The 19713-nt window shown below is 40.1% G+C and overlaps 1 protein-coding gene across 4 annotated transcripts in view; it reads right to left on the bottom strand.

Moving 5' to 3' along the window:
* The window catches only part of PTPRR (protein tyrosine phosphatase receptor type R), a 271414-nt gene that overhangs the window by 1541 nt on the left and 250160 nt on the right, over positions 1-19713 (bottom strand). For 3 of the 4 annotated variants that reach the window (XM_032170734.2, XM_032170736.2, XM_058424659.1), the window contains one exon: positions 17421-17534. The exons of the other annotated variant lie outside the window; for it this stretch is intronic. In XM_032170734.2, the coding sequence (XP_032026625.1) occupies positions 17421-17534 (114 nt within the window). The remainder of the gene's footprint in view (positions 1-17420; positions 17535-19713) is intronic. 4 annotated transcript variants of the gene reach the window in all.

Genomic DNA, 19713 nt, shown 5'->3' on the forward strand with positions numbered 1-19713 from the left:
AGCCGTATAATCTTGGACAAATTCCTCGAAACCCCTTGCACTTTAGTTTCTTCCTCTGTTAAAGCAGGATAGTAAGAGTAACTACTGCTGTGAAAGTTAAATAAATTCACTGTAGCTGGTGTGTTGGTATTACTTCTCAGGTGACTCATGATTCATCTCTTGTTAAAACGGTTTATACATTTGGCTTAGAATTGATTGATGGAGACAAACCAAACAAAACTTGTCTGCAAAATGTTGCTCTTTCTACAAGTAAAAAGAAGTCTACCTTGGAATGGTTTATTTGAATATGTTGTACAGAAGCAACCTTAGCCTTTTGGTGTACTGGGTATCTAAACACAATAGTGGGTGGGTCCTTAAATGAGTTGGAAAAAGGGAATTGGCTCTGCTCTGACATTTTCCTCTTGGTTATCACCATTATCATCACTAGCTGCCCAACACCCTTCTTGTCAATGGATGCACAGAGGCACTTGCCTTCATGAGAAATAATGGTGCTTCTCATTATGTTTTTATATACATAATACCTAAATCACATTTTCCCCCTTCATAATTATGATCCTTTTTTAATTTTAGTTTTTGAGACAAGGTCTCCTTAATTGCTTAGGCAGTAGTGCAGTGGCATGATCACAGCTCAGTGCGGCCTCAACTTCCTGGGATCAAGCAATTCTCCCACCTCAGCCTCTGGCATAACTGGGACCACAGGCACCACCACACCTGGACAATTTTTTACTTTTTTTTTTTTTCTTGTAGAGACAAGGCCTCACTATGTTGCCCAGGCTGGTCTCCTGGACTCAAGTGATCCTCTTGTCTCGGGCTGCCAAAGTGATGGAATCACAGGCATGAACCACGGTGTCCAGCCCTATAATTATGATTTTTTAGCTTGACAAAGTTACCAGACATTAATATGTTACTATTCCTGCTCACTGTGTAAAAGCATCACTATTGGTAACTATTTAAAGTCTTGTAAAGTCTCTGTAACTCCGCAATCATACAACTAATCTTTTAGTTTAATTCTATGTTTTAACCAGATTTTTCCAAGTGGCTGTTAGTATCATTCAAAATAACTTTCAGATTATTTAGGCACTTCAACTTAAAAGCAAGATATCTTGTCTCACTGTAACAAGATTTCTAGTTAATGGTAATAATAAAAACTGGGCTTCTATGTTTATTTGTCAATCTATGTCAATACTAAAGCAGTAAAACTTCCCTGTTTTAAACTAAACAGTGATTCCCCAGGAAGATTAACATGATGTCAAAATGATGTATTTGGCAAAAAATAAAAGAGGTAAATTCACAGTTTTTGGTGACAGCAGCTTATCGACAGAAGTATTTAATTGGTCTTCCTCCCCTAGAACTGTACATTTTGTTGCATTGAAGGCAACCTTCTGGGCAAAGTATTCCTTGGTCAGAAGTGAACAACAGAAATGGCCAGCTGAGAATGTGGTAATAGTTTCTCTTCTTAGCTGTGTGATGACATCTGGGCTCACCTAAAATCATAGCAGGTGTTCCGAAGATGCTGGCTTGAACCGTGAAGCTTGGGAGACACCACCACAGTAAATATTAGGGTAGCTCCAGGGAGCTGAGAGGTGCCTCCCTTCCTCTGGCATTTGCACAGCTCAGGGCACCATTACTCCCCCTTGAGCTGCAGACAGTATGTGGAAGCTTCTATGTGTTCCACCTCTTAGGCTCTGGTCTGTCAACTTCCTCTCACCATTTACCTCACTTTGAGGCAAGATTTTCCCCTTCTTGTATGTTCTGGTCAGCATTGGTATTTACATGTCCAACTGGTGAATGAATGGAGACACAGTTTAGAATTTAATAACCGTTTTACCCTAAGTGGGTCAGTGGTGTAATTTAATGGTTGGAGTATATTTACTATGACATTCTGTTCACTAAATCAAGGTTGTTTTAGCCAGTGAAAGTGGGGAAGATGGAGAAGCACACTCATTAATTGTGGGCTGGCAAAATTCTTGCAGGCCTGAAGGCTTCAGGAAGGTATATGAAAAGTTCTCTTACCTCCCACTTAATTTGGAAAATAAAAATGAAAAAAATTGGCATCAGAGGAATTCTTAGAGATCATCTATTCTAGTCACTGACAATATAGCTTTTTTTAGAAATCTTGCAATTTTAGAGGCAGCCTTTTCCAAGGTTGGCAGGAAAACTTTTAAGACATCGACATGAATCTGCCCTTTCTAACTTTCACGGCATTGGTCCAACTGAAATAACCCCAAAAAAGTCTTAAGGCTCCCCTGTAGTCACACAGCAGCTCTCCAAAGGCTGGAAAACAGCCATCAAAGTCCTATAATCTTTTCTTCTTTAGACTAAACATCCTGTGGTCACTCAGTATTTCTGTACAGCCTGGTTTCTCTGTCACTCACAACTCTAGTCTCCCTCTTCTACAGGCTATTTTATCAAATATGACCTTCTTAGAGTGTTGTGTCTCCTCCTGATGAGATCTATGAAGCAGGCTTATTTTCTCCTCCAGCTGCACATTAGAGACCAATAGATTTGTGTTTGCAGGTGCATCAGGTGGTGAGGTCCCCCAGTGCCTACATGGTGCCTGGTGCTCAGTAGTATTTTAAGATACTAACTGATGGTGTAGATTAAATAAAAAGTCAACAAGACTTTTTTTGAATGTGGACATTACAGCTTTCTCCCATCCTGTAATTATGCTACTGGATTTTTGAAACTAAATGCAAGGCTCTCTATTTATTCTTGTTAATTTCAACTTGTTAGTTTCAGCACAATGCTCTTGTTTACTGGATCACCATCTATTGTCAATATATTAGTCTTCCATTTCTCACTCCCAGCGTTGTATCTCCCAGGTATTTAACAAGATCTCTTACATCTTTTTATCTAAGGCATTATTAAAAAATAGAAAAAGAGACAAAGTAGGGTCTTTAATATGAGTAAGTTGATATCATGATATATACTATCTAATCCCATTCTAAAATTATTTCCAACTAGGTTGTAGGTCCTTTAAAGACCTACAAGCATAATGGCATGGTCTTCTTATACTTGTAACAATAAAAAGCACTTACGAGTCCTAGGTAAATACTTGTCAAATGAATTACCCAGGTCATGCTATTTTCATGTCACGTGAAAACAGATAAACTCTAGGCTAAAAGAAAGCAAAAGGTATTCCAGGATGCATTCACCGGAGGCTGGTTCAAATTCAGGAACTCATCATAATCATCTTTTTTTTCTTTTTTTCTTTTTTTTTTTTGAGAAGGAGTCTCACTCTTTCACCCAGGCTGGAGTGCAGTGGCGCGATCTTGGCTCACTGCAGGCTCCACCCCCCAGGGGTTCACGCCATTCTCCTGCCTCAGCCTCCCGCCTAGCTGGGACTACAGGCGCCCGCCACCTCGCCCGGCTAATTTTTTGTATTTTTTTTAGTAAAGACGGGGTTTCACCGTGTTAGCCAGGATGGTCTCGATCTCCTGACCTCGTGATCCGCCTGCCTCGGCCTCCCAAAGTGCTGGGATTACAGGCGTGAGCCACCGCGCCTGGCCCATAATCATCTTTGAAAATATTAAATAAATGTCCTATTGAATATATTGATATATAGAATAGTCTGTTGGCTGGGTGCAGTGGCTCATGCCTGTAACCCCAGCACTTTGGGAGTGCTGGATGGATCACTTGAGCCCAAAGTGGGAGGATCACTTGAGCCCAGGAGCTCAAGACCAGCCTGGGCAACATAGTTAGACCCTGTCTACAATTTAAAGGAAAAATTAGCTGGACAAGGTGGTGTATGCCTGTGGTCCCAACTACACAGGTGGTTGAGGCGGGAGGATAGCATTTGCTCTATAACAGGTAATCCATTCTTACAAAGGTCAACAGAGTCTTCTTTCTTCTTATTTTTGATATGGGGTCTTGCTCTGTTGCCCAGGCTGGAGTGTAGCCATGCAATCACAGCTCACTGCAGCCTTGGCCTCCCAGGCTCAGGTGATTCTCCCACCTCAGCCTCCCAAGTAGCTGGGATGACAGGTGCATGCCACCATACTGAGCTAATTTTTTCTGTGTGTGTGTGGTTTTTTTTATTTATTTATTTATTTATTTATTTATTTATTTTTAGAGAGAGAGAGGGTTTTGCCATGTTGCCCAAGCTGGTCTTGCTTGAACTCCTAGGCTCAGGCAATCCATCCACCTCAGCCTCACAAAGTGCTGGGATTACAGGCATGAGCCACCATGCCTGGCAAATGCAGTTTTTTAGATAGGCTGGTCATCGCAAAAAAAGAAACACCTATGAAGCTAGTACGGTGTCTGTATACAAAACATTTATGGAATAAATGTATAAAGCTTGGTTAAGTATGGAACTCTCAAGAGAGCTCTATAGTTACTCATCCTCAGGAGAGCTCTGACTTGACTCCAGGAAGCTCTTAGGTCAGATAGGTTTCATGGATTTGCTAAAATCTGGATCTATATTACTGATATAAAGTTCCCAATACAAAGTGCTTCTGGGAGGTGAGAAACAGGGGTGCCCTTTTTCTTACTTTTTTCTTTTTCTTTTTGGGGCAGGGTCTCACTGTGTCATCCTGGCTGGATCATGGCTCACTGCAGCCTCAACCTCCCAGGTCAAGTGATCTCCTTAGCCTTCCAAGTAGCTGGGACTACAGGTGCGCACCAATATGCATGCACCTTAAATTGCAAACAGAAGTAAAACTTAACTCGGGTTCATATCTGATAAATGCTTATGTTAGAACTAAAACATAACCCCAGCCAATCATAAGCATCCAACTCACATATTGTTATGTCACTAAGGACTTTCCAATACAGTACCTGAAAAAAGGCAATTACGTAATTGCAAACCAACCAAATAAATTCTTTGTTTCTGCACTTTCCCAATAAATACTTGCCTCTGGCATTTTGTCATTGGAACACTAAACCTCTTTTGATCTGGTGTTTCCCAATGTATGACTGGCTTCTTACTAAATAAACTCTTTAAAATTTTATTGTGCGTCAGATATTTCTTTTCCAGTACACGTTTGTTTTCCCAGGAGGTATAATACATTAAGTGAAAATACCTACTGCTGAGCAGGAGTTAGTTTACCAAAAAAGAGTAAGGTCAAATAAAAATGTCAAGGGAACCCCAGCTAGCTGAGAGAATGGTGCCAAGTTTATTACCAGGGGGGACCAGAGTGTGTTAAGAGGGAAAAAGACAGCATACACTGTTGTCAAGACAAATTCTGTCTCCACCACTTACTAGATATTTTACCCAACTACATAATCTCTGCAGTGCTCAGTTTTTTCATCTGCAAATGATGCAACAATAAAAACAATAGTTCTTACTTTATAGCATTGTTGTGAGAAATAAATGGGACAATCACTTAACATGTTTAGCACATAGCCAAGCACATATCAACACCATAAATTTCAACTATCATTATTGTTATTGTCACTCTTTGATACCATCTGGTCAAACAGGACTGGTTAGGAGGCTCTGGAGTGAGTCCCCCAAAGACCCTGGAGAGCCAAGAGCAAATGTGGCAGAGGACATTAGTTTGCCCATTAAGTTCCAAATATCTTCCTAAATATTGACCAGCCTAGAAGACAGGCACAGTGGAGGCAGATGATGTAGTGGAAAATCGTAGGCTTGGAGTCTGACAGATTCAGGTTTGAATCCTTGTTTTTTAACTTACTTAGCTAAATGATTTTAGACAAGTCATTTAGTCCTTCCCAACCTGGCTTTTCTCACTTGTAAAATGACATAAATGACAAACGTCATCGGGTTGTGAGGATTAAATGAATCAGAGCATATCAATGTCTGGCTGAAGGCTATTCACAGAATCCCCAGAAGCCCAGGTTTCTACAAAGGTGCCTGAGGACCCTGGGCAGGGCAGAGGAGGAGGAGGGGTCATTGGGACTAGATGCCAATCCCTGCTTTGACCAGGGAAGTTGTGTTTTTTATTCGTTTTCCGTGTTGGTGTTCTGTGGAAGATTCTGCCTGCAAAAGGTCTTCCATTGTTCACAAAGAAGTTTGAAAACCACTGGCCTGGCTAATAAGGTATTTAGGTATTTATCTAATAAGGCTTCAAGTTTTACAAGGTTTAAATGAGAGAATCCACAAAATGCTTGGCACAGTAACTGCCCTTCAGTGAGTACTAAATAAATGCTGTGTATTATTTTTCTTATTCTTAGTTAATATGACACCTAGGGTAACCATGTTTGGAAGAGTTGTGGTTCATTGGTGTTGTCCTGGTGTCATTATCAATTGGGTCACCTTTCACTCTCGGAAGTACCTTGGTTTGGATGATAAATTATTTGTTCATCCTAATGATGCCCCATTCCATGCTGTGGAAGAAAGTCATTCCCTTTATTGCAAAAGTGGTGTGAGCCACGTGGCTTGGATTTCTTTGTGCCCACAGACTATGAACGCTGTGTTTGGCCAGGCCAGAGAGGATTGAGATATACTACCCTCCTATAAATGTCAGATAATCTCATATCACATTAGCCCTGCCAAATACAAAGATCAGTGTCGTCTCAGTCTCCATGCAGAACAGCACGTAGCTGTGTCAGCTGGGGGTAAACTCAGGTTAGAAAGGGAAAACAAATGTAGTCTTTTTCCCTTTGCTACTGGGAGGGTGTTTTGAAAAAACCTCTCCAGATGCCCAGGAGAGAGATTTGGCTTTTAACATGTTAAAATTTTGACCTTTTGTGACTATTCACTCACACATACAGAGAGCAACAGCCTTTCCTGTCGTACCGCCCAGCCCGTATCCGGTCTAATCAGTAGACAGAAGAAATTCTGCAGTGATGACTCACTTCTGGGCTAACAATGAAACTTATGCTCCTTTGCTTTTTATTATTTTCAAATCTGGAATTCTTTTGGTAAAGTTTGGTACAGTAAATTTAGAACAAAAGGTGTGGACGTTAATGTGCCTCCTGGGTAAAGTTCCGAGAGCTTGGGCATGAGTCAAGTGAGGCTACTGTCTGCTGGGCTTAGCCAGGGTCAGCTGTAAGGTGTGTCTGGCCCCTTGGAAGGAGGATTTCCCATGTCTTTACACAGATGTCATATCAAGGAGGGGGAACTTAAATGTAAATTTGGCCAATTCTGACCAGGTATTTTGAACATAGACACCTTCTCCAAAATAGATGTGTTCTAAAGTATTTGTAGGTCATAAAAATCAGCATATATCAAATGATAATTCAACTGATGAGTCTAACATATTTTGAGTTCTATTTTTTTCCTCTGAAAATTAGCCATTTTCTTCTGAACACTCAACACCTAATTAACTCCAAGCTGGGAAGAAGGAAAATGTCCTGGCAACCACTTGGAAGATTCAGTCGGCATAATATGTTTTACAAAGTAGACCTCTGGTTATGATCTCAGGAATTATAATGTCAAGTAAATCCACACCAATTTCTAGGGCTTTATCTCCAAGTGTCCTTAAAATAAGCAAACCAAAATGTTGAATTCCTCATCTTCAAATGAGATCTTTGAAGTTCATCAATTAGAGGAATCTTTGTGATTATTTGGGAATGCAGAGAAATATGGATAAATGTAAGGTTATGGTTGATAAACCTTAGACCAACAAGCAGAAACTTTAGTTTTGAAATTATTTCAACCAGGTTTTGGAAACAAAAAATGTGTTGGGGACATATATTAGCCTTGGAAATTGATGGCATATATATTCTTCTGAGATGGCTGTAGTTAAAAAAAAAAAAAAAGAAAAGAAAATCATCGAACTGAAGTGACTAATCAAAACATTTAAACAATGATATGACGCACATTGGAAGCATCTTTTTATCCTGTGTGGGAAGCCACAAGTGAAGCCTTTGGATGTCATTCCAGTTTAAGCCCTCTAAGGTAAGGATGTACAGGCAACTACAAATTCCGTCCTTGACTCTTAAAAAGAAGGATTAGACAGATAATTTCCTGTTACTCAGGAAGAAAAAAAGAGGGAAAGAAAAGGCCTTGGAATCAGATATTATTTTATATGTTTCACTTCCCAGGTTCTGTTTTAAAATTCTTCCAGTGTCCAGTTGCCAATGGGATTAAAAGGAAAACGATGAGGAAAACGTTATCTGAGGTTAATCTATGAGGGAACATGTTCCTTTCCTGCCTGCTTAGATGTCTTCTGATGGTCACGAATTGCTCCTTAGTCATACTTCTGTAATATCTATATGCATGTGAAGCACTGTCTGATGTTAAAATATAAACATCATCTATAGTAATAAACTGAGACACTGCATCTCTCATGCTAAATGTGTAAATGACCTTCTGTCACTATCTCAAACTGTAGAACCTTGACATACACAAGTCTAAATGAATCTTTTTTAGCAAGAGCTACATGCAGTGAAGCTGGTTGGCTTAGCTTTATAGCAATTGGTATTTTTAACTAGGTGGTATAGTTGAACAATTTAGTGATATTTGAGATTAGAAGTTTTAAGTATTATATGGAAGGGCTTTCTAAGTAATAAAAAATGATTATACTGTGTTCAGTTTAGTACTAATGTTATGGATCTTTTTTTCAACTATAATTTTTAAAAATTGACCTATACATTTATGGTAATCTCCTGTTAATAGGAAAATGTGATTGAGCAAAATATCCCTTTTGCAACAATGCTGGCCAACAGAAAGTTCATTGTACTTATCATATTCAGATATTAATAATAAGTAATCTAAGCTAAAATAATCAGAGATAAACAATTTTCCCTGGTTTATATAGCAACTAGTTCGGGGTCGTTGCTGAAGGCAGGATTAGAATGTGAACTTCCTCTCTCTTCATCTTGAGTGTAACCCACTTAGGCCTCCCACTCCAGAAAACAAGAGCAGAACCCCCAAAATCCAGAATTTAGTCAATCTAATTTGAGCAAAATTGAAAGTTCAGTTCAGAGTGTTTTATAAGAACTTCAAAATTGATCCTGTGGCCTTGGAGATGTCCCCTTTTTTGGCTTTGGATTCTTCCTTTAGAATGAAAACTTTGGGCAATATATTCCTGAGGCTAGATTTTTTAAAAACCCACCCTTTTCCTAGGAGATGTTTGGCAAATGTTATGACTGTTACTGCTATCCCATTGTTCTCCACATAAACAAAGCTTCAAAGACTCAAAGAAAGCAAGAGCTGAGAGGGATCTCAGAAAGCCAGTTGGTCACTCTGCAATCACTGAATTCCAGGATGGAAAAGCATCTTGTTGGAGGAGTCCTGACATCCACTTAAGCTTTGTTGTGAGTCACACAATGAATACTAACTTGCAAGCATTAAAATACAACAATCAGGTGAAGGTCCACGAAATATCTTACTCTTGATAGTAAGATATTTCTGGTTTTTATACTAGAAAAGGCTGGAGATCACTGTTACGCCCCACATCTCCTTTTACTATGTAGACAGAGAGGCCTAGAGTGGACAAATGGTCACATACAAAATTAGGGGGCAGAGCCATGTACCAAGCTCCTTGACATCTGGTCCGGAGATGTCTGGCACCTCATTCTTTTGCTAGTCTTACCAGACAGTGTTCAGTTGCAATTGCCATACCACCCACTTCATCTTTTAATTAAAAGTGGATGCAGTGTGAATGCGAGGATGATCCATTAATGCCCTTCTAAATAAAACATTCGTGGGTGCCTTGCACTGAATTTGAACTCCTGCTTGGAAAAAAAAAAAGAAATCTTATTTTAGTTCAAAATATGCTCAAAAGTATTAGTAAAAGGAGAATCACAGAATCACAGACTCATGAATCTGCAATGAGAACTGAGCATCTATTAATAGAAGTTGTCCCAAAGCCAATAAAAATAATGTCTTGCCAGAGAATGAGGAATCCACCAAATGGTTTTGTCATTGTTGTTATACTGGAAATATCCATTCAGCATAACACATTCGTCTCTGAACCAGACCATTTGAATTTATTATTAAAATGCAGATTTTTGACTTGAGTAGAAATTGCTTGTTCTTGTCATGTTAAATTACAACGACCAGGCATTGTAATTTTGGGGGTGGTGGTGGTAGTGGAAATCAAAATTTTAATCCTATCCAGTGTTCAAGCTCTCGACTGATCAGTCATGAAACGAGCCCCATTTCAAGTATCCAAATCACTGCCTTGTCTTTTTCTTTGCTGTTAGCCATACCTGGACTCCTCAGAGGAGGCAGCTACAAGTGGAGAGGGGTAGACTATAAGAATAAGATGCACAGTGTGCAGCCTTCATCGCTAGTGGTTGGAGGTTGTTAAAAAGAGTGGAAAAGGATAGAGAAAGGCCTGTGAAGCTTGTATTCTGCCAAATACAAAATATCAGCCTTCTGATATATTGGCTCTGTCTTTTCTCTCTCTTATTACACTTAGTTAGTTGCTTTTAATTAGTTGGTTCTACCCTTCCTTCCCCGTCACCTTTGTTTTTTTGAGTCTCACTCTCTCGCCCAGACTGGAGTGCAGTGGCATGAAGTCAGCTCACCGCAACTCTGCCTCCCGGGTTCCAGCAATTCTCCTGCCTCAGCCTCCTGAGTAGCTGGGACTACAGGTGTGCAACACCACGCCCGGCTAATTTTTGTGTTATTAGTAGAGATGGGGTTTCACCATGTTGGCCAGGCTGGTTTTGAACTCCTGACCTCAAGTGATCTGCCTGCCTCATCCTCCCAAAGTCTGGGACTACAGGCCTGAGACACTGTGCCTGGCCCCTTTCCTCTTTTTAGTGGTCCAGGTTCAGGTTTAAATTACTATCCTGTCTCTAGTCTTCTCTTCACCACAAAGCTTCTTGAAAGAACAGCTTATCTTTATTATTACAACTTCTTTCCCTCTCATTTAGATGGCTCTTGAGGAAATTCGTCTATGGTCAAATAAATGTGAAAGAGTGCTCAAACAAAATTAAAGGAGTTTCTACATTGGTAGATTTTAGGTTTTTTAATGCATTAATGCTTATTGTGAATCTCCGAGTGGGGAAGACTTCGAAGAAATATAGTGTAGGGCTGGGTGCCATGGCTCATGCCTGCAGTCCCAGCACTTTGGCAGCCCGAGGCAGGCAGATCACCTGAGATCAGGAGTTCGAGATCAGCCTGGCCAACATGATGAAACCCTGCTTCTACTAAAAACACAAAAATTAGCCGGGAGTAATCCCAGCAACTTGGGAGGCTGAGGCAGGATAACCGCTTGAATCCAGGAGGTGGAGGTTGCAGTGGGCCCAGATCATGCCACTGCACTCCAGCCTGGGTGACAAGAAAGAAACTCCATCTCAAAAAAAAAAAAAAAAAATATATATATATATATATGTGTGTGTGTGTATATAGTACAGCTTTTCCCCAAACTTAGTCAAGAACCTACTTCGTGTCTGAACGCCACCAAGAAGGTTTGGCTTAGGAGGCTCTCAGTAAATACGTGTTAATTAAACTATGTCCTGAGAAGGACAATCTGGGAAACTGGGAAAGCTGGTTAAGACACCCATTTTTCTACACCTGATTCATGCTCAGTAGCAGATGTCTAGTGACGCCTGTTGAATGAATGAATGTATGCAGGATTCAGGAGCACCACTCTGAGCAGAGGTCTCAGATGCCTGTTCCACAGAACACAGGATGCAGGCCCATCTATCAGGTTGGTGCAAAAATAATTGTAATAGCAAAAACCCCAATTACTTTGGTACCAAACTAATACAAATACTCATTCCATTCTAAAAATATCCTAAGGCAGAGTTAGCTTCAAGGGATCGTGACCTGTGCAGTCATACATCTCTCACCTTCTTGTGCTGAGAAGGACCCTGCACTTGGGTTAATGCTTTGCTGTCACTGTCTTGAAGTATTTGATTCTTTTTAATCAACAGATGCCATATTTTCATTTTATACTGGGCCTCACAAATTATGCAGCTGGTCCTGCCCAAAGGGTCCCTTGGAGTGCTCTTCAGCTGTCTTAGTGCCCCTTGCTTTCCCAAGACAAGCCATGAGCTTGTCTAACAGTCTCCTTGATTGAAGGACCTCACCATAGCGTGTCCAGCATCTGAAGCCCTCTCTTCAATTTCCCTTCACCAAAACCCAAGTTCTGAATGTATTCCTAATGCCGGGAGTTACACTCTGTCCAGCTACCACGCTGAAAAGAACAGATCACTTCGTTTAGATTGAAGCGTTAATAGCATAGAAGACATAAATTGTTACGCCATCTCCCATCCCCAGGTTCAATAAACTTTAGAAAAAGATGATTCTTTTAAAAGAATCCATCCAAGATTAGCTCTTTACTAGCAGTAGTTTAGACATTCGCTATGCATTTTAGCATCCTCCATAGATAGATATTTTAAGAAGCAGCAATTTTTTATCCCTCAAATTGTACTCTAAAGGCAGTTGCTGACAATGTCACTCCATCTATTCATAAAGGAGCCCTCATTTATACTAAAAACTGTTTTAAAAATTATGGTGTCCTGTTGCCATTGCATTTTGTTTTTAAGAGGTGGAGTTTTGCTATGCTGCCCAGGGCGGGTGGCCTCAAACTCCTGGGCTCATTTGTTTAAAATGGCAGAGTATTATCAAAGAGATATGTTTTTGTCAAGAAGTTTTACAATAAACATATTCCAAAAGCCTATTTACTTTTCTATAAGATTGATAAAAATCAGAGAAATAATTAGAGATCAGGTAAATGTCCCAGATTCCAATAGGTCCATTTTGTTACTTCCCAAGCTACTTGACTTTGGGCAAGTTACTCACTATCTCAAATTCTTTGGTTCCTCATTAAAAAAAAAAAATGAGGCCAAGATGCTTCTTTTTCTTCACTTGGGTTTATTTTGGGAGTTAAATAAGTCATGTGCTTTGAAAACAATGGTGAAGAGTCCATGATTAAATACATTCTGTATGTATTAAATACATGGTGCATTCTGGAATCTCTGGACAGATTCAGAGCTGAAGGTAAGGATAGCCAGGAAAATCAGAATGTGGGGACAAGGTTTGAATAAGTGATGAAGAAAGATATGCTGCAAGTTCATAAGGGTAGACATTTGGATTGGCTGAGACCAGTTTTCTGTTTACTGGCATGAGCCAAAAACATGGCAAATGGCAGCAGTTAGCCACAAATTGGAATTTTTAAAATGAGGTATGATAGGAAAAAGCTGAAAGACTGGAACAAGAGGCAAGAATGATGGGGGAGAAAAAGAAGTAAGATGAGGTGAAATGAAAGGGATAGGTTTTCTGTTCTGCTTTTCATAACAACTAGAAGAGTGTACAACAGAAGGAAGAGACAAGAAAAGGAAAACTATGTTGATCCTGTGAAGGAAGGAGGGTGGAGGAAAGACCTTTCAAAGGAAGGTTCAAGGAGAGGATCTGCTTCATAAACAACAGAAACAGCTGCTCAGAAAGAATGCAGAAAGGGTCTTGATGAAGAAATCAGAATGATTTTGATGCATATATTGGCAGTCATTCAAACTCAAGGGGGTTGGGTGCCTATAGGCTTCAGATCAGCAGAGAAGTTGGATGTGTTTTCAAGATCCTATCGGAAGTGAAAAGACAAGACCTGTGGGAAGACCTTGGTAGTGACGGAAGGCCAAGGCTAAAGTTTCTGACCATTTGCTTTAGGAAGGAAGGAGCAGATAGAGGAGGCATTGTGATGTGGTTTTAAAAAATGCATTTGTAATTCCATTCAAAACTAGAGGACGATTTGTTAGACCTGAAAGGGGAATGTGACTGGGAAGTGGAATCCAAGGTGGAGGTCAGGCTATGAAAGCAGGCAGGGGAGGTGGGAGATGGGAGGGTGAGCAGGCAAGAATTAATGGTAACATAACAAGAGCCAAGAAAAAGAGCAAACCAAGCCTATTTTTCAGCACGTTCTTCCAAATAGGATCAGAACAGGTGTTGTTGGAGGTCAACTTGGTTTGGAGTCACTTTAGATCCACGCATGTGTTTGGCATTCATGGAGTTCTGGCACTAAACAAGAACACAGGACTCCAAGGTATGAACTGGAGTCCCCGGGTGATTTGGGGTCTCAGGTGGCAGCCTTGTTTACAGAAGCACAAATCAGGACAGATGAAAGTCAATGTGGGAGCAGCTCTGGCTGACTGACTGCTGCTTCTTCGCCTCAGAGTTAGGGCCCCTTTCCTGTGTGAAGACAGGTCCCAAAATTTGAAGTGAAGCAACTGATCCCATTCCAGCTGAGGTAGACTACACAGGATGGAAGGCAAAGGAATATCAGGAGATTAAGACAGCAATTATAAGAGGAGAAGGGATAACTGGAACTGATATTTTTTATGTACAAAAAGAAAATATTTTTGGAAGCAATTACATGTGGGGTGTGGTAGGAGGGAAGTGGGGTTGGGGGGTAAAGAGAGGATAAGCAATGTAGGCTGAGTGTTCTACTAAATACATTTCAGGTCTAATGTCATTTAAATGTGGCTGAAGTCCTGTGAGGTATACATTACTATTTCCAGTTTACAGGCACATGTTAGGTTCCTTTCTATGTATAGTGACAACAACTGTGGAAACTTGATTGAATGTTTATTACATACCAGGCATTTCACATAGGTCATATCTTTTCATCCTTACAATAACAATAGGAAATATATACTACTATTACTCCAATTTTCCTAAAGAGCAAACTGAGGCATGGAGAAGAACAGTAACTTGCCCAAGGCCATACAACCAAAAAATGGTGGAATCCGGGATGTAAACTCAGGCAGGCAATCTGTTTCCAGAGCCCAGAATGTTAATCGCCATGATGAACTGCTTCTAGAGTTTACATGCTAACAGAAAGAGAAAACAGTAAAGAAAGAAACAAACATAGTAGAAAACAAAGAGGGAAGATACAGGTAGAAAGACTTAGAGGCTACTGTTTAAAAAGGAGACAAGAATGTTACGGATGGGAAGGGAAAACTAATCTGGATAGGGAAATTTGAATGTATATTTTTTTAGAGGTAAGAGAAACTTCACAGATAATTTTAATAATAAAGATGATAATAGCATAACAAACATTTATTGAGGGCTTACTATGTGCCAGACTCTATTCCAAGTGCTTTATATATATTATCTCATTTTTCAGAATAATCTTCTTGTCTTTTTTCTTGAAATCCCAAGACATAGCACATAGTGCTCAAAGCATATTTGTTGAAAAAAAATCTCGAAAGGTAATTATATGGCCTGGCACGGTGGCTCCTACCTACAATCCCGGCACTTTGGGAGGCCAAGATATGAGGACTGTTTGAGTCCAGGAGTTTGAGATTGGCCTGGGCAACATGGCAAAGCCCCATCTCTACAAAAAAATACAAAACTCAGCTGAGTGTGGCACACGCTTGTACTCCCAGGAGGTCGAGGCTGCAGTGGGCCGTGATCACGCCTCTGCACTCCAGCTTGGGCAACAGAGCGAGACTCTGTCTCCAGGAAAAAAAGAAAGGTTAGCGTATAATTTTATCTTTTTAGAAAACTCTAGGTCATAGGGCTAAAGCTCAAGGGAATCAATGCCTGTGTCCCTCTTTATTACTTCACAGCATTTATTTCTGTCTGAAATTATCTTGGTGTATTTTGCTTGTTTATTATCTTTTTCTGCTAGCATATAAATTCTAAGACAGCAGTAAATTCTTGTTTAATGTTGTATCTGCAGCATCTAGACCAATGCCTAAGGTATATGAGGTGATTAGTAAACATTTGTTGTTTGTTGTTTGTTTTTAGAGACAGGGTCTCACTTTGTTGCTCAGGCTGGTCGCAAACTCCTAAACTCAAGGGATCCTCCTGCTTCGGCTTGCCAAAGTGCTGAGATTACAGGCGAGAGCCACCATACCTAGCCAACAAAACTCTTGTTCCACTGTAGTACACTGAATTACTGAGCAGAGACGCCTGCTGCTCATCATTTTGTGCCTTCTCTGAAGCAGCATCTGTTCACTTTCTCCATCACTAACTCAATCGTCCATTTACCCAGGCAGGCTTAGTTGTGGAGCAAGGAAGAAAAATTTCTTGTTTATCTTGTTTTCAAACAAATGGAGATTATAACAAAGGTGATCAAACCATATCTCTATAAAAATGACTCTTTCATCTCACCCTCCAAAGGATGGCTACTATCGAAAAAAGCAAAGCAGAAAATAAAGTATCGGTGAAGATGTGGAGAAACTGGAACCCTCCTGTGTTGTTGGTGGGAATGTAAAACAGTGCAGCCACTGCAGAAAACACTAGGATGGTTTCCTCAAAACATTAAAAATAGAATTCCGTATGATCCATCAATCCCACTTTTTGGGTATATACTCAAAAGAATTGAAAACAGGGTCTTTAACAGATACTTGCATACGCATGTTCATAGCAGCAGTATTCACAATAGTCAAAATATGGAAGCAACTGAAGTCTTCATCAATTGATAAATGGATAAACAAAATATGTGTCCTAAAATGGAATATTATTCAGCCTTAAAAAGGAAGGAAATTCTGACACATGCTACAACATAGATGAACCTTGAGGGTATTATGCTAAATGAAATAAGCCAGCCACAAACAGACAAATACCGTATGACTCCACTTACGTAAAAGGTGCCGAGAGCATTTAAACTTACAGAGACAGAAAATAGAATGGCAGTTACCAGTTGGGCTGAGGGAGGAATGAGGAGTTTTTTAATGGATACTGAGTTTTTCAACATGAAAAGAATTCGGGAGATTGGTTGTACAACAATGTGAATGTACTTAACCTAATAAATTGTCTACTTACAAATGGTTAGGATGATAAATTTTGTCATGTGCATTTTGTCAAATTTAATAAAAAGATCAAAAAATAACTTTGGGAGCCAGATGCAGTGGCTTTCACCTGTAATCCCAGCACTTTGGGAGGCCAAGGAAGGAAGATCCCTCGAGCCCAGGCATTCTAGACCAACCCGGGCAACATAGTGAGACGCTGTCTCTACAAAAAAAAAATTACAAAAATTAGCCATGTGTAGTGGTGCTTGCCTATAGTCCCAGCTACTTGAGGGGATGAGGTAGGATGACCATATGAGCCCAGGAAGTCTAGGCTGTAGACAGCCATAATCACACCACTGCACTCCAGCTTGGGTGACAAAGTGAGACCCTGTCTCAAAAAAATAATAAATAAATAAATAACTTCAGGCCAGGCATGGTGGCTCATGCCTGTAATCTCAGTGCTTTGGAAAGCCCAAGTGGGAGATTCACTTACGGTCAGGAGTTCAAGAACAACCTGAGTAATATAACAAGACCCCATCTCTACAAAAAACTAAAAAAATTAGCCAGGCATGGTGCAGACCTGTAGTCCTAGCTACGTGCGGGGGCTGAGGTGCAAGGATTGCTTGAGCCCAGGAGTTTGAGGCTGCCGGGAGCTGAGATTGCACCACTGCACTCCAGCCTGGGTGACAGAGCAAGACCTTGTCTCAAAAAAGAGAGAAAAAAAGACTTTTTAATATAATGCATATACTTAAGCATTTTACAAGCATCTCTACAGAGATTTAGGACCTTGGAGCCTGAGATGTTTATGCATGAAGTCAGGCTGATGAGATCAGGCTGTGAACGAAAACAGTGCTCTGAAGGCAAGCCTCTGTAACACTCACCTATCCATACGAAGCTGGCAGACAATGCTTAGTGCATCCACAACTCCTTCTTCTTTCAACTGTTGACAGCCAATGGATGTAGCAATAAAACACCCTGTTCTACCTATTCCTGCACTGATAAGAAAAGAAAAGAAATTTAAAAAGTGGGGGAAAACGACAAAGATAAGAAACATTCTTTTACAAGGGTACTTTTAAATCTGAAACCACAGTTAAAAGTAGTATTCACGTATTGAGTATTATAAACCTGGCCCTGTGCTAAGTGCTTAAAATATATTTTTACATTTAATCATAAGTAGTAGGATGAGAGGGGTGGAGAGAAGTGATGAGTGGGGGGAACAGTAAAAAGGCATTATAATTGTTCTAGAAAAAAATAAAATTAATTAAGGTCTGCACTTAGGCAAGATACAGGCAGTAGAAAGGAGAGGGGAGAGTTAGACACATCACCGGTGTGAATCTGAAGGACTGGAGCTGAAGAGGGAGAAAAGCAAAAAGTCAAAGATGACCAGGCCTGGAGAGAAAGAAGAAGGGTGATGCCCTGAGGCCAAGCACATCCTGGAATAGGGTGACTAAGGAGGCAGAGAAGGGGAGTTTGGCCTTGGACATACTGATGTTCAGAAGTCTAGTGAATAATTGAGCAATTGAAGATTGGATTCATTTTAGGAGAGGGTGCAGCTAGAGGCACATATTTCCAAGAGATTTGTACAGACATGATAACTAAACAGAAATGCTGTCTGTCCTGGTAGGTTTATACATTCAACTTCCTTAGTCGATATGTCCATAAAATAAACCTCACAAGCACAGGTGCTCTCTCTATCTCTGTCTGCAGTTTTAACCACTAACAGTCTCTATATAAAAGATTCTTTCAAATCTACATCTAGACTTCCTAAATTTCCTAAACTCTAGATTGTCATTCCATCTCCTCCTTACTATTTTGGACTTCTTCAGTTCAATGTATCTAAATTCGATGTATCTAAAACAGAATTAATTATCTTTTCCCTCAATGGCATTACCAGTCCGCCACAAGTTTTCCAGCCTAGAAGTCTTGGAACCGTCTTTTACATCCCTCCCTTTCTCGCCTCCCACATCCAATCTGTTACCACTTCTTCTGCTTTCCGTCTCTGCTGAGCCTGTGGGATTCATGCTTTCCTTTCTGTAGACTCTACTCACGTTTTCAACATCTCCTTTTTTCATGACTAGCAGTGATCTCATTATAGTTTCCAAGTCGCAAGTCTTTTCCTGGACAAATTCGCACAGCTGCTAGGTTCATCTTTCTAAAATAGGGACTTAATTATATCATTCCCTACTCGAAACCTGTAGATGGCTCCATTAGTTATAGCATAACGTCCAACCTCCCTACCATGGTATTCATGACCTTGCAAAATCTGAATGTAACTAACTTTCAAGCCTTATGTATTTTGCTGTCTTCCCTCCCACGTGTCACGATTTTCACTTAAGAAAATTGGGCTTTGGTTTTCCAATTTTTCTGTGTTAGCAACGTTTTCTTGGTCAGAAATGCCCTCCCTCCTTTTAAAGCCACAACATTGATTATTTCAAAAGGCTCAGTTCAGCATTATTTCAATTTTTAGAGGTTTTCTTCAGCTCCCGTGGTTGGAAATAATTGCTTCCCTCTTGGCACTCAAATAGCACCTATTTCTCACATTTGGCACTTGTTTCCTATTGAATGTGAGTGCAGAAGAATTCAGAGGAGTGGCTCTCTTTTAGTTGAAGTGCCCAAAGAAAGTTCATTTCACTGAAGAAATAGGATTGGAACTGTGCCCCATGAATGGCAGGTATTTTGGCTGTCATATTTGAGAGAGAATATTCTAGGTACGACAATGATATACAACGAAAGAAGGAAAGAATTAATGAGAAACAGCAAATATGATTTGCAACAATAAGTAGAATAGCTTGTCTTGAAGAGAAAGTTATTTTAGTGCAACTATAGGAAATAAAGATAGAGAGGTACCCTGGGATCTCATATGGAAGGTTAAGTGCTTTGAAATTCATCCTTTTTTTTTTTTTTTTTTTTAAGAATTTGATGAAGACTATAAGTTTCCACTCTTCAGAAAAATTCACATAAGTTTACATACTCAAATGTGTCCAAATAATTTCAAGGAGTTCACTGACCTCTGCAGTTTATGCATAGGTTCAAGGTTAGGGACTTTTGCTCTACTTTTTTTTTTTTTTTTTTTTTAAAGACAGAGTCTTGCTCTGTCTCCCAGGCTGCTGAAATACAGTGGCGGGATCTTGACTCACTACAACCCCTGCCTCCTCGGTTCAAGTGATTCTCCTG

The sequence above is a fragment of the Hylobates moloch genome, unplaced genomic scaffold (assembly GCF_009828535.3).
Source record: "Hylobates moloch isolate HMO894 unplaced genomic scaffold, HMol_V3 SCAFFOLD_12, whole genome shotgun sequence".
Taxonomy (NCBI): Eukaryota; Metazoa; Chordata; class Mammalia; order Primates; family Hylobatidae; genus Hylobates; species Hylobates moloch.